Genomic DNA, 21,431 nt, shown 5'->3' on the forward strand with positions numbered 1-21,431 from the left:
CAACAGGATCCTTATGGACCTTTCTCTCACTGGGGCCACGCACTAATCTAATGGCTCAAGTCTGCCAGCTGACTTAGTCTTCACTATAAATCTGAGTCATGCTATCATGCCCATTTTCCAAATGAAGAAATGAAAGCACCATCAAATTAAGGAATTGCTCTACCTGTGGGCGCCAGCATTGGGATTCAAACCCAGGCACTTCAACTCTACAGTTTGAGTGCTGAATGTTAAACTATTCTTTTTTTTTTTGCAATTTTGTGAGGTATGAATTCTCAAAGTTTATTTGTTTATCTGTTTGTTTGTTTATGTGCGTTTGGGTGCATACATATCATAGTGCCTATGTGGAGGTCAGAGGACAAGTTGTGGGAGTCATTTCTCTCTTCTGCCATATGTCTTCCAGGGATTGAAGTCAGGTCATCAGACTTGGAAACTATTCTTTTTATGTTAGACTTTTATTAACCTAATCTATTCATGGGAAAATAGGAAGTAGATTGCTTGTTTTGCAAGATGTTCCTTCTTGCCTATGTTACTGTTTTCGATGTGAAACCCCCACATTTAGATCTCAGGATATGTGAGCGGAAGCCTGTAGTGATGGTCTTGAATGGTGTCCAGGTGGGTTTCCAGTTAACATCACAGTCTTTCCCCATCACTGCTGAGGAGTGAACTAAGGCCCCTAGTCATGCAGGCAAGCACTCTACGCAAACTATATCCCCAGTGCCAGCCGCCTCTGATGGCTCATCTCCCATGAGGCACCTCGAGTGAACGGTGAGTTCACAGTGCTAAAGCCCTGTCCAGTAGAGACCAGCAGACTGTTTCTGGAGCTTAAACACGCCCAGGCGTGGGCAGGCTGGGTAAACTGCTCAAGGTCACGAAGCCAGTGAGCTACAGTGGTTAGGATTGAATCCAAACAAGCGGAGTCCAGAGTTTGTGCCCTGTTGGACAGCTCTGTAATGCTGTGTCTCTCCTGCAGCCAAGGCATCGGTTACCGCAGAGGCCTGCTGAACAGGCTTCTCTGCTCCCTCCTCTGGGTTCAGATGCAGAATAGTAAGGATCTGTTGGTACAAGCAAAAGTTCAAGGATTTGTTTCAGTCTGAGCGTCGATAAGAACAGGTGCCAGAAATGGGATGTCAATGGGTAGGACAAACTTCACAAGAGTCTGGCCTGGAGAAGCAGGGCTGCTAACAGATTCCTCCAAGGAGTTGAGCCCCTTTGCCAAGAATTATCTAAGGGCCGTGTCTGTGTCTGAAAATCTCAGGTTTCAGGTTAGAAAACAGAATTCAAGTGCAGAGAACTGTCTATAAGGAAATGTGGGGTGTTAGGGCCAGTGTGAGCCCTAGGTTGGAGTAAGATCTTTTCTAACTCACCTACTTCACAATTACTCACATCTTAAAAAATTAGTTATGCCTTTTTTTTTTTTTTTAGACAAGAGTCTCATGTAACCTAGGCTGCCCTAACTTACTATATAAGAGTGTCCTAAGAGTTTCTTTTGCTGAGAGAAAATCATCATGAATAAAAGCAACTTGGGGAGGAAAGGGTTTAAGGGTCTTATGTTTCTGGATAACCATCTATCAATGAGGGAGTCAGGCAGGAACTCAAGTAGAGAAGGAGTCTGGAAGTAGGAACTGAAGCAGAGGCCATGGAGGAGCGCTGCTTACTGGCTTCCTCAGCCTGCTTTCTTAGAGCAACTAGGACCATCCACAGTGAGCCTCCCTAGTGCTAGAATTACAGGTGTGCCATCTTGCCTGGCAAGGGACTGGATCTTAACCCATAGTCTGTTGTGTATATTAGGTGAAAGACTGTGCTAAAACAAAGTTCTGTGACTATGAAGTTTGAGAACCACTAGATGGCAAGGTTCCCAGTCTCTTCTGTGACTTTAATACACATCCAAACAGGGAGGTGGATTATACACAAGGCTAATCACTCCTTAATCAGGTTAAGGCAATGTCCCAGCTCTGGGCAGTTTAAGGGCTGAAAATAACTAAGACTGCCCTGGCCTCTAGAACTCCAACAGCTGAGTCTTGAACAAGCTAAACTGGGAAAGGGCAGAGGTAACCCTGAGGAATCCCAGGCAAGACCTGACACTGGAGACAGAGATCTAAGTTTAAAACAGGCAGCTTTCCATCTTGTTCTGGTGTATGCAGCACAGGAAGGTACCTCCTGGGTAACCAGCAACCCATTACTTTTTGAGCTTCCAATATTGTTTCAGACCAAAGGAACTATCACAAGGTCACGTAGAATGACTTCAAAGCAGACTAACCCTACCAACCTTAGTTAACTCTATCAGCTTCTTTGCAGAAGGCAAGACATGTTTTCCAAACTATTGCAACTTGCAGCTCATGGGCTCTACTACCAGGTGACCCTGGAATGTACTTTGCAGAGAATGGAACCAGAGGCAAGGATGCAGCAGGACAGTTAAATTAAAAGCCAGGGCATGACAGCCTGGGCTTGGGAATTACTGCTCTATCACAGATACTTCATTCCTAAGGGACTGGAGGAGGCTTTGCAGTTCAGGGTAAATCCCAACCATCACTTAAAGTCAGTTACTCAGTTGTTTTTTTTTTTTTTTTTTTCCCCGAGACAGGGTTTCTCTGCGTAGCTTTGTGCCTTTCCTGGATCTCGCTCTGTAGACCAGGCTGGCCTCGAACTCACAAAGATCTGCCTGCCTCTGCCTCCCGAGTGCTGGGATTAAAGGCGTGTGCCACCACCGCCCGGCCCAGTTACTCAGTTTTAGTTAAAACTATTTTTATATTATGTGTCTTTATATTTTCCTCTCTTTTTATATATTTCTATACACATCTATATGTGTATGTATGTTTCTATATTATGAGTGTGTTGCCTATGAGTGTGCATGCTGGTGCCTAAGAGATCCCTTGAAATTGGAGTAATGAATAGTTTGAGCTGCCATGTGGCTTCTGGGAATTGAACTTGAGTCCTCTGCCAGAGCAGCAGTGTTCTTAACCATTGAGCCATCTCTCTAGCCCTCTAAACTCCAAATCACTTCTGATCTGTAGAATAATCTTTAGTATCCTCTGCTCCACTAGTTGCTTTGAAAAGAAGTGAGATAGGGCAGTTAACTGCTCTGGACAGGGCAGCCCTGTCACTAGCTGCCATTACTGTCCAGAATTTGGGGGGTAGGGTGATACTAGGCTTTGCAGTGGGTAAGGGTCGTTTTTTTTTTTTTTTTTTTTTTTTGGAGACAGGGTTTCTCTGTGTAGTGCTTGCTGTCCTGGAATTCGCTCTGAAGATTAGGCTGGTCATTTTTTTTTTTCTTAAATTACAGTTAAATTTTTTTTATTTTTTAATCAGTGTGTTGCCTGCATGTATACGTGCACTACATGCAGTACTCAAAGAGATCAGAAGAGGGAGCTGGATACCCAGAATTGGAGTTACGAATGAACTGCCATGTGGGTGCTGGGAACTCAACCTAAGTCCTCTCTACAAGAGCAACAAATGCCCTTAACTGCTGAGCCATCCCTCCAGCTCCTAAAGTTCACATTAAAAAAAAACTTATGATTATTGAGATAGGGTCTATATAGCCCTGGTTGTCCTGGAACTCACTATATAGATCAGACTGACCTCAAATTCACAGAGATCTGTTTCCCCAGTGTTGGGATTAAAGATGTGTGCAACCACATCTGGCTAAATAATTATTTTTAGTCACGTGTATGCGCATGAGTGCAGGTGCCCACAGAGGTCAAAGGTATCAGATACCCCTGAAGCTAGACTGATAGGTGTTGGGAGTTGCCTGATGCCAGTGCTGGGAATTGAACTCAGGTCCTCTGGAAGAGCATTATGTGCTCCAACTGCTGGAGCGTATCTCTAGCCCCTAAAGTTTACTTTAAAAGGATCCCAAAGTCAAACTATTTCATGTATAAGATAGACATAAAATAGAACTACTTTCTTGAACTCCTGAGACATGGTTATATATGTGTACTTTTTGAGGACAGGGTTGAGTAGCCAGCCCCTGGACTTGCAATGTAGCTAAGGAAGACCTTGAACTTCTGATTCTCTTGCCCCCACTCTCTCAAGTGCTCACATCACAGGGCACACCACCACGCCCGGGATGGTACTTGGGGTTGAATCTGGGGTCTCTGGTATGTTAGCAGGGTGCTATACAACTAGGCTACACGCCCCGCTCCTGGACTCCACCTTTGTCATCTTTCTAGTTCCACTCACTCCAAAGCGTGATAGATTCTGGCTTCCCTGTCTGTCAGGCCTTTTATTTAAATCACCACCAACCCACATAAACAACTTCATACTCAAACCTCTTCTTCCAGCTCTGCCATGCCTAACACATGGGGCCTGGATTTCTTTTTCTTTCATTTTCTTAAAATTTATTTATTTTATTTTTCTATTATCAGCTTGATACAGTATAAATTCTTATCCTAATAGTGAAATGTTTCATTGAGGCTTGCCCAGTAATTGAGTAAACCCAAAAGTTATTATAAGCCACAGTCATCCTAGGGTCCCCCCTGCTATATAGCCTCCCTGGTTCTGTGGGTTGCAGTCTGATTGTTCTTTGCTTTATATCTAGAATCCACTTATGAGTGAGTCCATACCATGTTTGTCCTTCTGGGTTTGGGTTACCTCACTCAGGATGACATTTTCTAGTTCCATCCATCGGGGCCTGGATTTCTTACTTGGGCATACAAAGCCATTTACAATCAGAATTAAAGCTGTGTTTCCAAATTAGGTATGGTAATTACTTTACTCAAGAGGCAGAGAGACTGCAAGTTTGAGGCCACCTCATCATCTAAACAGTGAGTTCCAGATTAGCCTAAACTATATAGTAAGACTATTTCAAACAGAACAATTAGCCCCAGCCCCCACCCCTCCTTTCCAGGCTCTGACTATACCTAAGCCTCCAATTTCAACACATTTTCCTCATTTCCCTGGCAGTTGGGTGTCTTTCAAATCTTCACCATGCTCCCCTCCTCCCTAGAACAAATGATTTACTTTATAAAGCCTTAACCCCTAAGGCTTAGCTGGAATGTTATAGGTTTTACTGTGTAGCTCAGACTGGACTGGGATTCTGTAGCCTCCTGTTTCCACCTTGAATGCTGGGATTACAGAAATGTTCTATCATGTATGGCAAAAATTTTTAATGGTGTCTACCCCAATTTCTTAAACTTGTCTGTTCTCCCTCAAGCTCCTTTATGTATATGTATCATTTCATCTTTTTTGTTTATTTCTTTAAGACAGTCTATGTAGCTCTGGCTGTCCTGAAACTCTCAATGTAAACCAGGCTGGCTTTGAACTTAAGAGCTCTACATGCTTCTGCCTTCAGAGTGCTGGGCTGAAAGGTATGCGCCACCACACCCATTGCTGTATCATTTCCTCTTAACAACACTCCACAGTTTTGTTTATGCCTGCTTTTCCCAACAGACATCTTTTTCATTTCAATTTTTTTTTTCCTTATTTGCTTTACTGGTATTACTCTGAGTAACTGTGTTAGTAACACAGTTGAAAAGCACTCTGTATAGGTAGAAAGTGATTGGCCTCTCTTCCATTTACCAGTTCACAGCCTACGCTTACTAGTGTGATAAGTGGGTCGAGGTGGCACAAGACTTTAATCCCAGCACTCAGGAGGCAGAGAGGCAGGTGGATCTCTGAGTTCAAGGTCAGCCTGGTCTAGAGTGAGGAACAGTGAGGGATACACAGAGAAACTGTCTCAAAACAACAACAAAAAAGAATAATCAGGCCGGGCGGCGGTGGTGGCGCACGCCTTTAATCCCAGCACTCGGGAGGCAGAGCCAGGCGGATCTCTGTGAGTTAGAGGCCAGCCTGGGCTACCAAGTGAGTCCCAGGAAAGGCGCAAAGCTACACAGAGAAACCCTGTCTCGAAAAACCAAAAAAAAAAAAAAAAAAAAAAAAAAAAGAATAATCAATGTGGATCTAGGCAGCGGAGGCGTACCTATTTAATCCCAGCACTCTAGAGGCAAAAGCAGGCAGATCTCTGAGTTCAAGGACAGCCTGGTCTATATGGTGAATTGCAGAATGCCCAAGACTACACAGTGAGACCTTGCCTCAAAAAAAAACCAAACCAAACCAAAATCCCAGCCATGCTCTCTCAGAACACAAACCCCAGCAGTGTCCAGTTAAAGGAGCACCTCGCCACCTGCAGAAGTTCTGCTTTTGCACAGTGTTTAATACAAGTACCTACAAGTTTGCAGAGAGGCAGGAGGTGACCCATGGGAACAGGATGAAGCACGGACTCTAGGAACAAGGAAGGTGTATGTTATCAATGTCAGTGTCACACTTAGGCTCTTCTGTGACTCTGCAGTAATTACCAACTCGCCAAGCAGCAGCAGTCAAGACACCAAGAAGAGCAGGTATGAGAAACTTCCTTTATTTCTTCTAAACAGGTGAAAATAAGCAATTCTTATATTTCTCACTTGTAAGATTTTTAAACTCTTAAAAATGCAATTTCTTCTTTTCAAAGCACATGCCATCTTTAAAAAATTTTCAGCAATATACATTTGCACCCAAGAAATACATGCAGCATCACTGTCGCCTGACAACAGCCTGCACTAGCTCACTGACTCCTGCAGGTGTGCCTTTACTTGGGGACTCCAGAGCACAGGCTTCAGTGCAACACTTATTTCCGTAGGAAACACAGGACCAATGGTACCTTCTGACAATTGTTTCCTCATGGCTACGCAACAGCCTCCCTTATTCAAAGTACTCTCTTTAACGTGCTGATGTAAGGGACAACTAGAATTCAGTAACATTTGAGGATCCTGGTGGGGGATGAGGAGGGATACTTAGGGTTACCCTGTGCCATAAACTTAGGGAAAAAATTTACCCAGAAAACAAAAATGAAAAAACTCAGATTTTATCAATGCACCCTTTAAGTATTTTTTTTAAATTATTTTTTCTTTTAATTTTGAAAGCAGCTTAACGTGAACCAAAAGCAGTTCCTGAGTAACTGCAGTAAACAGTCTTTAAAATACATATACATGTACACATACACATATATTTGCAACTTAGCTCATTTTGGTTCTGCCTTAGTTTACTTCCCCAGAGTTAAGTGAATCTCGTCCCTGCCTTCTTTCGGTTCTTATGTGCAAGTACAATAGCATCAGCTCTGGGAGTTGGCATGCAGCAGATGTTTCCCCGGTGTGAGCATCTGCTTGTCCTCAGCCAGGTTTCCAGAGTCACCGCAGGTCAGTTTTTTTCAACCCACAAAACCTGTGAGCACCATGAATGCTTCACGTCTTCTTCATCAGACGCCGTGATTGCCATGAGTGGAGCTTGTTGTAGGCTGTCTGCAGCATCTCTTCTATGTGACTTACCAGCTGAAAGTCAGAGGGAGACACTGAAGTGAGCAGTCACGGACGCTGATGCTTCACATCCAAACCTGGCACATACTTTCCAGTATATCTCTCAGTCAACAAGGTGCTGCACAAGCCCTCAGCAAAGGTGCAACCATATACTGTAGACAGGTGATGGGGTGCAGTGCAGGGTCTGGACAGTCACCTGCTCTGTCTGGGTCATGATACTGCCTGGCCATTAACCATCACTTGCTTCTTTTGTTCAATGAGAACCAAACCAAGTTGATCTCTAGATTAACAGACTGGTCAGCTAAAGAAAGAAGGCCAGGATGACAGTAGCAACACTTTTTCTCTTGAGACATGGTCTCATTGTGGGAAGCTCAGGCTGGCCTGTCTAAGTGCGGGATCACAGGCAGGCACCATCATACCGACTCAACACTCATCTTTATACCCCTTTAAAGAGTTCTGTCTCCACGGGTCTAACAAGTCAAGTCAAAGATCACACTGACTCTTGAGGTTAGAAAGCCTTGTAATGTGTTTCTGTAAAGGTATGAGTGTTCACATGGTTAAGTTTATCATTCTAGGAGGAGGGGTAGTTTTGAGGCTCTCAGTCCTTTTAGCAGTCAGTGACTCTGATCTAAAATAGAGATTGAAGTATGTCCCAAGCCCAGTTTGAAGTGCAAGGCAGAGGAGAGTGCTTGCCTAGGATGTATAAAGTACAGATTCAATCTTCAGCAACCCCCACCTCTAGTCCTGTTTTAGAGGGGAAGAGGGTGTATCATCTCTGTCTGGAAAATGTAATAATTTCTCTTTCTGCTTGACAGGTAGCAGTGGCTTTACAGTATCAGTGAGATGCACTCCATATCCTACTATATAGCTACACATGGTACTGCAAACAGAATCAACCGAGGTGAAACAGAGAACCTGCTTAGTGTTCTTGGCCTATTGTGAGAGACATTCAAGGCTTACTGGGAAAAACAGTAAGTGAAGATTTTTCAAAACCCTATTTCTGATCATCCCAGTTACTGAAATGCTGGCTGTTCTGTCGACATATAAGATTTCTCACTAAGTCAGTATCTCCTGAAGGAACCTCTTCTACATTTGCTCTACCTTTGCTTGGAAACAATGCTAGAGACCTTGTGCAAAACAACCTCCCCAATCACTGGCCTTCACTGCTGTAAAGCACCATTCAGTGACAGCTCAGTTTTTTCATCAACAATTTGCCTGTCCTTCACTGGCAGGTTTGTGAATGCTACTCAGTTTTTCCAAATTAGTAACAGATTTTTAGGATTATACACTTAATAAATCTATCAAGAACAATAAGGAGGGCTTGGTGGGTAAAGGCAGTTGGACCCAAGCCTAACAATCTGAGTTTGATCCCCACATCCCATTTAGTCTGAAGAGACCTGACTCTGCAAGTTGTCTTCTGAGGGTGGCATATATACACCTCTGTCCTGCCTCAACATACTATATAAAATAAAACAAAAAGAAAGAAAAACATTGGGATGGTTCTTATAAATGCTGGTAGAAGGCACTGATGTACAAACAACCAGATAGGGCACTCAGAATATATTCACAAACTGGCAAGTATTTTTTTTTTTTTTTTTTTTTTGAGACAGGGTCTTTCACTATGTAGTCCAGGCTAGTTTAAGTATATGTATTTTATATATTCTTTTGAATGCACGGCACATTTTAAAATTAAAAAGTATACCGAGCAAAGAAAAGAACAATGTAGTCATTTATATGAAAGCAAAGTTAATTTCATCATTAAATACAAAGAGGCAGAAAATTGGGACTTACATTTGTGCTTAAATACTGCCTCCGAATCTTTTCTTGGAATGGGCAGAGCTTTGTAACTTGGAACCGTTCCAAATTACTCTTCATTTTCACTACCTAAAAAAGATGAGAAGCAATGGATTATAGAGGAATAGCAAAGAACCTGTAGGAACCAAGAGAAAAACACTATCTTCTTCCTAAGAAGGTGATTTCTGTTAAACAAAACAAAACAAAACAAAACATGTATATCACACTACTCAATCATCTTTTAACAATGATGCTTACAATTCATATTCCACGTATTTGGTGTAGAGAAGTACATACTATTCCAAAATTTCTCTTTATTTAATTTGAACATCTTTTATTCAGTAAATACTTTTCCCTGCATAACAGCACTGTCCTAGAACTCTGTTTGTAGACCAGGCTGGCCTTAAACTCACAGATCCACCTGCCTCTGCCTTCTGAGTGCTGGGATTAAAAATGTGCGACATCATGCCCAGCTTTAGCCGTTTTAAATGGCTTCAAACAATGTTCGAATATATGAACAAACCACATAGTCAATTCTCTTCTGGTAGATATATTTGAGGCGTTTCTACTTTTTGATGGCACTGGAACATTTCTCTAGCTAAATATTTATACACATTTTAATTTCCTTAATGCAAATTTTTATTATTTATCTCAAATGGTTTTTAAATTTTATTTTATGCTTGAGTGTTTTGCCTGCCTGTATGACTGTGTGCCATATGTGTGCCTGGTGCTGTTGGAGGAAGGCATCTACTGGAACTGGAGTTACAGACGGCTCTGAAACACCATGGGTGCTGGGAACCAAACTCAGATCCTCTGTAACTTCTCTTGAGAGCCTTCTCCAGTCCAATCTTTAAGGCAAATTTTTAAATGATGAATTCTAAGTCAAAGAATGTTTATAACTGTGGAAAACAGACTCTTCTCTTACCAATTCAGCACTAGTAATCACTTTGAGTGTTTTACTTACTTCATTAAAAAAAATGTTCTTTTACTGCAATATGAGTGAGTCTGAGCTACCTGGGTCCTCTCCTCTTTGATAAGAGATCAAACCCAGGATCTTGCACATGGCTAGAAAAACTGCCACTGAGCTGAGCTGTCAGCCCTCTTCCTTCCCCACCCACTTAGGTGGTACAGGGAATCAAAATTCGGGGCTTCATACCTACTAAACAAGGGCTGGATGTTCAGCCTTTTGTTTCTACTTAGTTTCAATATACAGTTCAGAATTTTTCTTTAAATATAGGGTCTCATCATATACTCCTGGATGGATTGAACTTCCTATGTAGACCAGGCTATCTTCAAATTCAGAGTTCTGGGATTAAAGACTCCATTCCCAGCTGGAGTCTAGATCTTGAACTCAAGATTTTATCTCCTTTGCCTGAATGCTGGGATTACAGGTATGTATCATGCCTGACTGTCACTTAGATACTACCTGTTAGGTCCTCTGCTTATTGTTTTTATTAAGTAATTAATTTTTGACAGGATCTTACTATGTAGCTCTGGCTGGCCTGGAATTCACTACCTGCTGCTTCTGTCTCCCAAGTGCTGGGATTAACGGTATGCACCACTGTTTTAATTTTTTTTTAAATACATCTTTTCTCCTTTCTTTTGCTGCAGACTGAGCCCTGTGCCTCAAGCATACTTAGCACATGCTCTACCACTGAGCTTTACCACCTGTCCCGTCTTTTCCTTAACATTTGTTCAAAGAGCAGTTTATATAGGACAGTTTTTTTTTTTTTTTTTGGTTTTTCGAGACAGGGTTTCTCTGTGTAGCTTTGCACCTTTCCTGGAACTCACTTGGTAGCCCAGGCTGGCCTCGAACTCACAGAGATCCACCTGGCTCTGCCTCCCGAGTGCTGGGATTAAAGGCGTGCGCCACCACCGCCCGGCTATATAGGACAGTTTTGATGAGTAACAAATGTACCAAATAAATAGTGATCTGTGCTGAGTCTATGTAACTGCTATGGCTCAGTTTCCTAATCTATGAAATGGGTATTGAATCTAACAGTTACACTAATCTGGCACATGGTAATGCATGTTTACCTCTCAGTCATTACCACAGTAGCTGGCTGTATTTATAATCAGTTCTAACCTTTTCTTCTAGGAATGGTGTATTAACAGGAAAGCAGGACCAGAAATGCCGCAGAAGTTCTCCAACAGCCACGTACAAGTGTTTCAGTTCAGACTGAATATCGTTTGGCACCATCTCTGCAAAAGGAAGAGGGCCCTAGGGCAACAGCTACTTCCACAGTCCTAAAAATGACCACTCTAGGTGCTGAGCATATAGTTCAGCAGTGTAGTGCACGCACAGCACGCAGGTCTGGGTTATCATCCCCCAAACCCACTCCCACACACGCACTTACTCTCAGCAAAATATCCCAACTCTTAGAGAAAAGCCAATACAGTGCTGGTGAGGTGGCTCAGTGGATAAAAACACTTACTGCCAAGCCTGGTGACCTGAGCTCAGGCCTTACATGGTGGGAGAACTGACTCTTGTAAGTTCTCTAACCTCCACATGGGCCATGGCACTCAGACAACCTCCCCACCCTCAATAGAGAAACTTAGTAGTAATTAAAAAAAATAAACAAGACAAGCCAGCACAATCTTGCACTTCCTTAGTAGTAAGTAAGCAAAGGAAAGAAAGGGGGAAGTGGGCCCAGCACGTACGGTTTACGGACTGCTGTGTCCCTCCCTGCATAAGTGCTCCTCCAGGTGATAGGGCTGTGATGGTGCTACTAGCAGCACTGCTTGAGAGAACCTGAAAGAAACGAATCAGGAACTGACTTAGCTCCCTTTTGCCATCTGTCTTTTTTTTTTTTTTTTTTTTTTGAGAGAGGGTTTCTCTGTAGCTTTGGTGCCTGTTCTGGAACTCACTCTGTAGTCCAGGGTGGCCTTGAACTCACAGAAATCTGCCTGTCTCTGCCTTCCAAGTGCTGTGACTAAAGGCGTGTGCCACCACTGCCTGCCCCGCCCAGCATCTGTCTTTTTTTTTTTTTTAAATATGTATTTGTTTATTTTTATGTACAAGTACTTTGTTTGCATGTATGCCTGCATTACAGAAGAGGGCACCAGAACCCATTATAGATGGTTGTGAGCCACCATGTGGTTGCTAGAATTGAACTCAGGACCTCTGGAAGAACAGCTAGCATTCTTTTTTTTTATTTTTTTTTTATTTTTCGAGACAGGGTTTCTCTGTGTAGTTTTGCACCTTTCCTGGGACTCACTTGGTAGCCCAGGCTGGCCTCTAACTCACAGAGATCCGCCAGGCTCTGCCTCCCAAGTGCTGGGATTAAAGGCGTGCGCCACCACCGCCCGGCTAGCTAGCACTCTTAACTACCATTTCTCCAGCCCTCCCACTGGTCTTAATAGCAGGTTTTATTCCTATGTAAAAATATTATACATAGCAACCAGAATGAAAAACTTTTTTTGACACTAGAAATGGTATGTGTAGAAAATCCATCTGCCAGGAATACAGTAGATCCCTTAACAGAACCTTTGAAAAAACTGTACAATATACATGTGTGCGTGTGCTGTTGGAATCCAGAAAAGGATAGCAGATCTCTTGGAGCTGAGTTATAAGTGGCTGTGAGTTACCCACTATGGGTTCTGGGAGCCAAATGTGAGTCCTTTGAAACAAGAGCAGCATACATTACAAGTCTCTGAACTACTTATCTATCTGGCCTCTCTCCATAATTTTGATTTTTGAGGTTTTAGTTTCCTATAGTCAACTACTGTCTGACAATATTAAATAGGTGACATCAAGATAGCTCAGTTTGTAAAGGTGCTTGCTTGCAAGCTTGACAATCTGAGTTTAATTCCCAGGACTCACATGGTGGAGAGAAATGACTCCCGCAGGTTGTCCTGTATGCTTAGAGTTATGCAATTGCTTTGCTCTCAGTTTCCTAATCTACGGGTCCTAGTTTTAAATAGACACACACAATTACTTATGCGGCTCCTAGTACACTATAATGAAAATGGCCTCAGGCAACCCAGTAGAAAAAAAAGAACAAACAAATGTTCTGTTATGTAATTCACTCTGGCTGTGCTTGTAAACTGAGGTAGCAGCTATAAGAATTCTGGCCTTTAAACAGTAAAAATCACCTACCTGAGTTAACTTGGGTGTATAAGCTTCCATTTCTTGTCTAATACTTTGAAAAGAATTAATAATGTCCTGACTTGTTGCATACTGTAGTGACTGAATTGGAGTAGGACCATGATAATACCTGGAGGTTAGCACAGGAAAAATAACCAATTATACATCATAAAGGTGTTCAGTATCAGTCTTTCAAATATTTTAGCATCAACAAAACATTCTCTCTTGGCAAAAAATCATACAACACTTAAAGAAATTTAAAAAGTTATTAATTTCCTTTTAAAAAATCTTATTTTTGTTATTTTTAGTTATATGTATGTTATGTGGTGGTGGGCAGGTATATGCATACGAGTGCAGGTGCCTGTAGGGCCAGAAGTGTTGGATCCCCTGGAGACAGAGTTATATAGGTGGTTGTGAGCCACCTGTTGGTGTTGGGGATTGAACTGGAGTCCACTGTAAGAACATGAGTTCTTCACCACTGAGCTATCTCTCCAGTCCTTATAATTTAATTTTTTATAAAAGGCAGTAAGAAAAAAAAAAAAAAAACAGAATGAAGATCCAAAATTTGAGCCTGTGAAGTGGCTCATAGGCTAAAGGCACCTGCTGCTAACTAAGCCTGACAACCTGGGTCCCAAGTGGAAGCAGGGAACAGATCCCAGGCTGTCGTGACTTCCACACATTTGCTGTGACATGCATACACACTGACTTCCACACTTCTGTGACATGCGCACACACACTAATAAGTATAATAAGAATTAGTTTTCTTGGCATTTAGGATACATTCCAGGTATGTTAAAGTTAAAATAACCCAGACTAGCCTTAATTTGCTACACAGCTGAGGATATCCTTGAACTACTGCCCCTCCTACTCTTTCCTCCCTCCTGCTTAGGTCACGGTGCATTTGATCATACCCAGTTCACAAAACAAACTTTAAAGGAAATTGTATATTGTACTGTTATGGCAGCAAACTGACTTTAGACTTGCAGAGTACATTCTGTGCTAACTACTGATAAGTGTTTCACTTCCATCAGCCAAACTGACCTGTCTGACTTCTTGAGATTCAGTGCAATCGTTTTCACGGAATTGTTGTTTCCCAAGTCTTCATATTCAATGGACTCCTGTAACTTTGCCTACAATTATTGACATAGTATTTTTAATTTTGTAAGAAACTGACTAAAAACTGAAACTTCACAGAGCATGAAAAAGGAAGCCTTCCCACCATGAGCTACAAATGGCTAAGCCAGTGTTCTCACCAATAATGAAAGGAAGTACTGTTTCCTACATTCTGGTCATACCAGGTCCCCTGCACCCCACTGAGACAGGGTTTTTCTGTGTAGCCCTGGATGTCCTGGAACTTGCTCTGTAGACCAGGCTGGTCTGAAACTTAACAAGATCCACCTGCCTTTGCCTCCTGAGTGCTGGTATTAAAGCTGTACACCACCATACCTGGCTTTTTAAAAAATGTGTATAAGTGATATGCAGTATATGATATATAGACCCTCCCACCCCCCTCCAGAGTTTTCTCTGTGTTGTTTTGGTGCCTGTCCTGGATCTCACTCTGAAGACCAGGCTGGCCTTGAACTCTGAGATCTGCCTGGCTCTGCCTCCCAAGTGCCCAAGGGATAAAGGCCTGCGCCACCACCACCTGGCAATATATAGACTTTTGATCCTCTTAGTCTGCTAAAGTCTGGGATTATGGCTGTACACTACCATATCTGGTGCTATGAGCTCTTTTTGAAGCAATATAGACATTCTTTATTTTAAGTTGGGCCATACATATCCTACTATTACAAGCTGAAAATATTAAGTTGAAAATGTGTTCAATGGCCGGGCGGTGGTGGCGCACGCCTTTAATCCCAGCACTCGGGAGGCAGAGCCAGGCGGATCTTTGTGAGTTCGAGGCCAGCCTGGTCTACAGAGTGAGTTCCAGGAAAGGTGCAAAGCTACACAGAGAAACCCTGTCTCGAAAAACCAAAAAAAAAATGTGTTCAAAACCCTGATAATGCTATCACAAGAATCAGTAATTGTAAGATGGGGCTCATCTGTATGTCCTTATTCCTTTTTACAATTATTATTATTATTTTTTTGGTGCTTGAGAATCGAACCCAGCACCCTCTGAATCTTCAGTAAGCTCTTTAGCACTAAGCTATGTCCCAGTGCCATCAATTCTAACCAAGTTATAATGGCTGAATAGACCTCATCTATATGGTTATGCCACAGACATCAACATTTTGCTTTTGTGACTGCAGTCCTGTGGTAAGTATTTCTATCTAAATCTTTGCACACTGCTTCCATCTTTTCCACAAATGCGCAGAAGAGTATAAACCTTTAAACTTTTTGTATGTACTGCTTGACTTGGCTCTATGTAAGTATCCTTTCTGTAAACAGGGAGAAGGGACTCAGAAAGAAATCAAATACTGAGCAAGTAGCTACTTCGATTCACAATTCCTCATTCTCTCAAATGACTTTTAAGTGAGATGTTTTAAACCAAGAAATACCAGTTTAATGGGAGGGCCAATTAACTTTCTTTGCAAACAAAACACATCAAACTTTCTATCTACTGTCTTTGTTGAAAACTTTTTCATAGAAAACAGGATCACATACATGCAAAATTTATTGTGTATCCATAGGGAAGGAAAACTGAATAAAAACTGATCAGAACTGAGTCAATGAAAAGTTAGCTGGTTAAGCTATGTTGAGTTTCATAATGTTCTGTAAGTGATGGTAATGCCTCTGACATCTTGGTTAAAATCAAAACCAGCCTTAGGAAATAAGCAATATAAATAATTTAGATACCTTATACCCAGAGAAATGCAATCCCCAAATGGCCTAACTTGATGCCCATACCCTTTTGACTGCTGGCTGAAAGCAGTCTGCATCTCCAGAATTTCCATCTATGCAGCTGGGCTCACCATTCTGTCCATTTTGTGCTTGTCTTAAAAACAAATGGAAAAATAAGCTCATGTTAAAATTGCTGAACTGAACACCACCACTTCACCTGGTTACCCTGAAAAGGTCAGTAACAGTCTTGACATGTATACTTAACTGTTTCTTGAGACCAGCAGCCAGGACCATGGCACTGTGGTGGTTAAACCTTTTGATGATGGCAGCATTACTATTCTCCTTTATGGATTTGGAATTGGAAGTAGATGGCATGGAGGAAATGCCATAGCCCTGTGAGAGACAATTCAGTAGAATAAACATCAAAATAAAAATTTCATTTATTATGAAATACATGCTTGGGTAGCTAGATATGGAGCACACACTTAGAACCCCAGTATTGGGATACAGAAACAGGCGAAATCCTGGGGCTTGCTTACCATTCAGCACATACCACCTAATGAGAGATCTGGCCTAAACTATCAGGTCAGTGATCTCAACAGCCTGGCACAATTACACTATTGGTGTAATAGTGGCATGAGTATTATAGAGGTAATTAACTGCTTTCTGATTGGATTCCAGACCTGATCCACAGGCAGCAACTCATGCTTGATACAGGCCCAAAGCAGGGAATCCACCACTATTTAAACTGTTTTCTGAATGTCTCATGTCCACATCCATATACTGGTGCTGCCAGATTCATCAAAGAAGCTTTAAAAAAAAAAAAAAAGCCAGGTTTGATAGAGCATGTCTTTAATATTAGCATTAAGGAGCCAGAGGCAGGTGAATCTCTTAAGTTCAAGGGCAGCCTGGCCTACAGAGAAATCCTATCTCTAAAAAACCCAAAAACTTAAAAAAGAAAAACATTTTCTTTGACATTACAATATAATTACACATCATTTCCCCTTCCCTTTTTACTTTCCAAAACCTCCCATATACCCCCTTCTTGCTCTCTTCCAAATTCATGATCTCTTTCTTCATTATTGTTCTTACATACACTGATGTAGAAGCTTCTTACTGTAGTGGGTGGTGGTCATAAAGCTGAAGTGCTGAAATTAAGGGATGGTAGAAAGCTTGCTCTAGGTCATTCATTTCACACCCGCTAAGGCTCAGGGAACATTGTGGAAGGAGGGGCACAAAGAATGGAAGAGATGGAGGATGGAGAGGCATGCTACAAAAAGGCATCTTCAGGATATGATGCCACCACTGCACTCACTTCAGCTATTGCACAAGACCTGCCTAAGATCAGGCATGACCACTTCATCATGGGAGGGGTATTGACAGTTAATTGCCTCTGGGGAAAGGAGTGTCATTTTTTTTTCAGTAGTACAATCACTGATAAGCTGCCCATATTCCAGTAAATAAACTCCTATCATGTTCATGAAAGAAACCTTGACAAAACTCAGTGGGTCACACACATACAAAAGACATGAAAGGAGGACTTCTTATTGGGAAGGGTTTCAGCAGGAGTGGGGGAACAGCAGGGGTTGCTGTGGGTGAACATGACTAAAATTCATCATACCCATGTACACAGCTGTCTAAAGAAACAGAAAATGAAAAAGGTGGATGGAATCTGAGAAACAGTAACTGAGGTTGTCCCTGTCCCTGTGTACACATGTATACACACACACACACACACACACACACACACACACACACACACACACACACACACACACACACACGCTCAAAATGAACAAACAAGAAGATACAGATTCAACTTCTGGTTTTATTACATTTTCCAATTGTTAGTCGAGGCACGTGATCAACTTTCTAAGGTATAACTATAACCACCCCCAACCCCGGTAGTTATCTATACCACCCTTTCTGTTTTCTTCAAAAAAGACACTACTTTTTTCATTTGACAACTGGCAATCAATCTGCTTTCAGCAAAGTGTAGTTGCCATGAGTCTGCCTACTCTTGTTCACTGGCCTTCCCTAGCACATCATATAAATTCTTTGTAATTATTTGATGAATTGCTAAAAATGTACGCTAGTTCATTAAGGTTAGGAAATAAAGGAACTATGAGGGAACATGATCAACATTACTGGAGGGGAGGTGGTTCAAAGTCACCTAAGCAAATGTTAATGCTTTTAAAATAAAATATGGAAGAGCCAAGAACAGGTTCATGAGGATCATCAAAGGTTTGTTTCATTCTGCATGTGAAATATCTAAGCAGATGGACTGGAGAGATTGCTCAGTGGTTAAGAGCACTTGCAAAGGGAACAGGCCTAGTTCCCAGCATTCATGTGGCAATTTACAACTGTCTGTAACTTCAGTTCCAGGGTATATCTCTTTTGGCATTCATGAGCACCTGCATGTACATGGCACCCATTCAGATAAGACAAACAGGCAGGCAAACTAAAAAAAATTTTTTTTCATGAAAAGAAAAAGGAAATATCTAAGTAGTAAATACCAATTTTACAGTTGGGTAAATGATTTGAGACCTTTGGAGTTAGATGAGGGCTATATAGGATTCATCCTTACATAATTAGTATTCAAAGAAATGAACAGGGAGCCTGGAATCATAACCTGTTTAAGGGTTAATAGTACAAGTAGAGGCTAGCAGATAAGCAAATAGACGTATGCTTATTTACTGGAACAATGGGGTGAGTCTAGTTTCTGGAGAACTGCTCATGGGGAAGCTTAAAAATTATTTCTAAAAAGGTTAAGCAACTCACAGAGAACTCAGTTCTCTAAGGCATTTTAACTTACTTATAGCATTTGTGTAGTATGATGGATGTGTGTGAGCATGATTGCTCATGTGGAGGTCACAGGACAACTTTTGGGAGTTGGTTCTCTCCTCCCACTGTGGGTTCTGGGGCTCAAACTCAGGTGGTCAGGCTTGTGAAGCAAGTCATTTCCTCCACTGAGTCAACTCAATGGTATTCTAAGACAATTTTAATGGCAAATAGCAGTGCAAAAAAAAAAAAAGGTTGTTTTTTTTTCTTTTTTTCTAAATTATGGGACTCAAACCCAGTGCCTGTTGCATACTAAAAAGCACTTCTGACAAGTTAACAGTATTCTTTTTTCTTTTCATTTTTTCTTTAAAAAATATGGAATGCTTCACGAATTTGTGTGTCATCCTTGCACAGGGGCCATGCTGATATCTGTATTGTTCCAATTTTAGTGGATGTGCTGCCGAAGTGAGCACAAGTTAACAGATTCTTAAGTTAGGGCATATTTAAAACATAACAATACTGAAAACCAAGAAAAGATGATAATTTTGTCTCTTTATCACTTCTTACCTCATCTAATGGTTTATCCTCCAAAGCTGTCAAATCTAGCATTGGGTTTTTCACTCCTAATGAAACCATTGTTTTTAATCCTAGAAAATCAATGAAAAAACTGGTTCAAAGTTCATCTTTCTCAGATATATTTTAAAAATTTTACTAATAGTTCTAACAGTCAAGAATGGCAAGGTGAGTGTCAGGGTGCCAGGGAGAGAGACACTTACCCTTTTCATCTATTTTGGCACATTCTGCAAAGAGATCCTTTGATCCTGTATTTAGTCGGTCCCTGTGAAAATAATGGGACTGGAAAAAACGTGTCCAGAACTCCTTTTCTGTCATGTTGTGTGGTACAGTTTCTGCATATTTCATTTTTACTGTGGGGAGAAAAAAAAACGCATATAAGATATCTTATATAATATAATTGAGTTCCCATTTCTTAAGAACCTTCCACCTTAGGAACTGGATGAAGACTAAAAGCTCTCTTGACACTCTTGTACTACAGGATTGTAAGTATGGAATAAAATTTAACAGATTTAGGTAAGGTAGCATCCGTGAATCTTTATAAACTATAGACATCATTTACACACTGGGAAGGTTTTTTTCAATAACAAACCTGGAAATTAGACCTGACTAATACAAGGCAGTGTTAGTTGGTGGGAAAATAAAACTTTTAATACTCATAGCATTACCAGTTGAACTCTCCTGAAAGCTTCCAGTTTAGTGATTAGCATTCAGAAGCACCAGGTCTGTCATTTATTGTTTAGGTGACCCTGGAGCAGACTTTTTTCTTTATACCTTAGTTCCTTATTAAAAATATATTAACAGTACCTACTTCACAGATATTTATGATGATTAGAGTATATGGAAAGGGCCTTAGAATAGGAAACACTACAGTCTGCGCTGATAGTCTAACAGTGGTTCCCAACTTGTGGGTTGTGATCTCTTTGGGGGCTGCATATCAGATATTTACATTACAATTCATAACAGTAGCAAAATTACAATTATAAAGTAGCACTGAAATAATTTGATGGTTGGAGGTCACCACACGAGGAACTGTACTTACTAAAGGGCTGCAGCATTAAGAAGGCTGCGAAGCACTCATCTAGAGGTGGCAAGCAGGCATCTCCAGGCAAGTGAGACAAGACAGTATCTGGCTCAAGGAGTACTGTTCAGTGAGTAGAGTAAGCGAGCAAGCAGTGGCTCTCACTCTTGGCTGCTATCGCAAACCATCAGGGCTGGGGTCAAGGCATGAGTTGGGAAAGTCATTCTGTATACACAATGAGGGATGAGCTGGGAGTGGGGCGGAATAGCTCACTTACTGATATCTGTAGCATTCATTTTATTCTGGCTGTGCTGAGGGCTAAAGAGCCACTGACAGGAAGAATGACAAACATTACATGCATGAACTAATGACTGCACTGAACTTGAATTCATTTACTGAACCCTTAGCATCTACCATGTCAGGAACTGAGAAAAATATTTTTACATACTATGTTATATTTCATCAGGAATGAGAGGATTTTCATTGCTATAAATAGAATTTACCTAAATAATTCCCTTAATGATCTAAAGTTAAAATTCAGTAACTGACTCTTCTTACCTGCTGGATAGGTCCTAAATATAGATTCAATGATATCAGAAGTTAAATTATATCTCAAACCATTACATCCATCTGTTTGGGGCCGGACATCAGCCTAAAACAAAGATCACAAATATATGTACTTACATATCTTTGTTAGATATTTGCAGAGTATGTATGTCTAAGCTCCCAATGGATAACACAGAGGTGAAACAGACTTTCTGAGCAATCTGCAGACAGAGCAAGCCCCATACACCAACTCTATATAGAGAGACAGGGCTCAAAGAAGCCTGGACATGCTTATCATATTCTGGGGAGACTTGTAAGTCTGCTTCTTTGGAAGTCTGAAATGACTAAACATACATATTCAAGAGCAGCCAACATGAGAGATCTACTGCAGTTTTAATACTGAAGTTGTATAGTTGCCAAAACTGCTGTGAACCTAAGCTAATAGTTTAAAGGACACTGGCTAACTGGTTTCCTTAGGAAAGGCTTTATGAATTTGGCTCACTACTAATCACCCAGAAACGTACTGAATATGTGTAACAGCTACTCAGTTTTTAGCTTGTCTGTT

The 21,431-nt window shown here is 41.3% G+C and overlaps 1 protein-coding gene and 1 non-coding gene across 3 annotated transcripts in view; both read right to left on the minus strand.

Annotated features, from left to right (window-relative positions):
• Window positions 1–6,333: 6,333 nt before the first annotated feature.
• The window catches only part of Gtf2h1 (general transcription factor IIH subunit 1), a 29,324-nt gene continuing 14,226 nt past the window's right edge, over window positions 6,334–21,431 (minus strand). The window contains exons 5-15 of one of the 2 annotated variants that reach the window (XM_028860287.1): window positions 20,879–20,972; window positions 19,503–19,652; window positions 19,294–19,373; window positions 16,211–16,338; window positions 16,012–16,099; window positions 14,206–14,294; window positions 13,177–13,294; window positions 11,739–11,829; window positions 11,164–11,279; window positions 9,075–9,167; window positions 6,334–7,298 (exon numbers count right to left, since the gene is read on the minus strand). In XM_028860287.1, the coding sequence (XP_028716120.1) occupies window positions 7,212–7,298; window positions 9,075–9,167; window positions 11,164–11,279; window positions 11,739–11,829; window positions 13,177–13,294; window positions 14,206–14,294; window positions 16,012–16,099; window positions 16,211–16,338; window positions 19,294–19,373; window positions 19,503–19,652; window positions 20,879–20,972 (1,134 nt within the window). In that variant the 3' untranslated portion in view covers window positions 6,334–7,211. The remainder of the gene's footprint in view (window positions 7,299–9,074; window positions 9,168–11,163; window positions 11,280–11,738; window positions 11,830–13,176; window positions 13,295–14,205; window positions 14,295–16,011; window positions 16,100–16,210; window positions 16,339–19,293; window positions 19,374–19,502; window positions 19,653–20,878; window positions 20,973–21,431) is intronic. The other variant, XR_005089981.1, reaches the window with a different exon arrangement.
• On the minus strand, window positions 19,096–19,199 carry LOC114685656. The gene has a single exon (XR_003733482.1). It is a non-coding gene; the product is annotated as a U6 spliceosomal RNA (small nuclear RNA).

The sequence above is a fragment of the Peromyscus leucopus genome, chromosome 1 (assembly GCF_004664715.2).
Source record: "Peromyscus leucopus breed LL Stock chromosome 1, UCI_PerLeu_2.1, whole genome shotgun sequence".
Taxonomy (NCBI): domain Eukaryota; kingdom Metazoa; phylum Chordata; class Mammalia; order Rodentia; family Cricetidae; genus Peromyscus; species Peromyscus leucopus.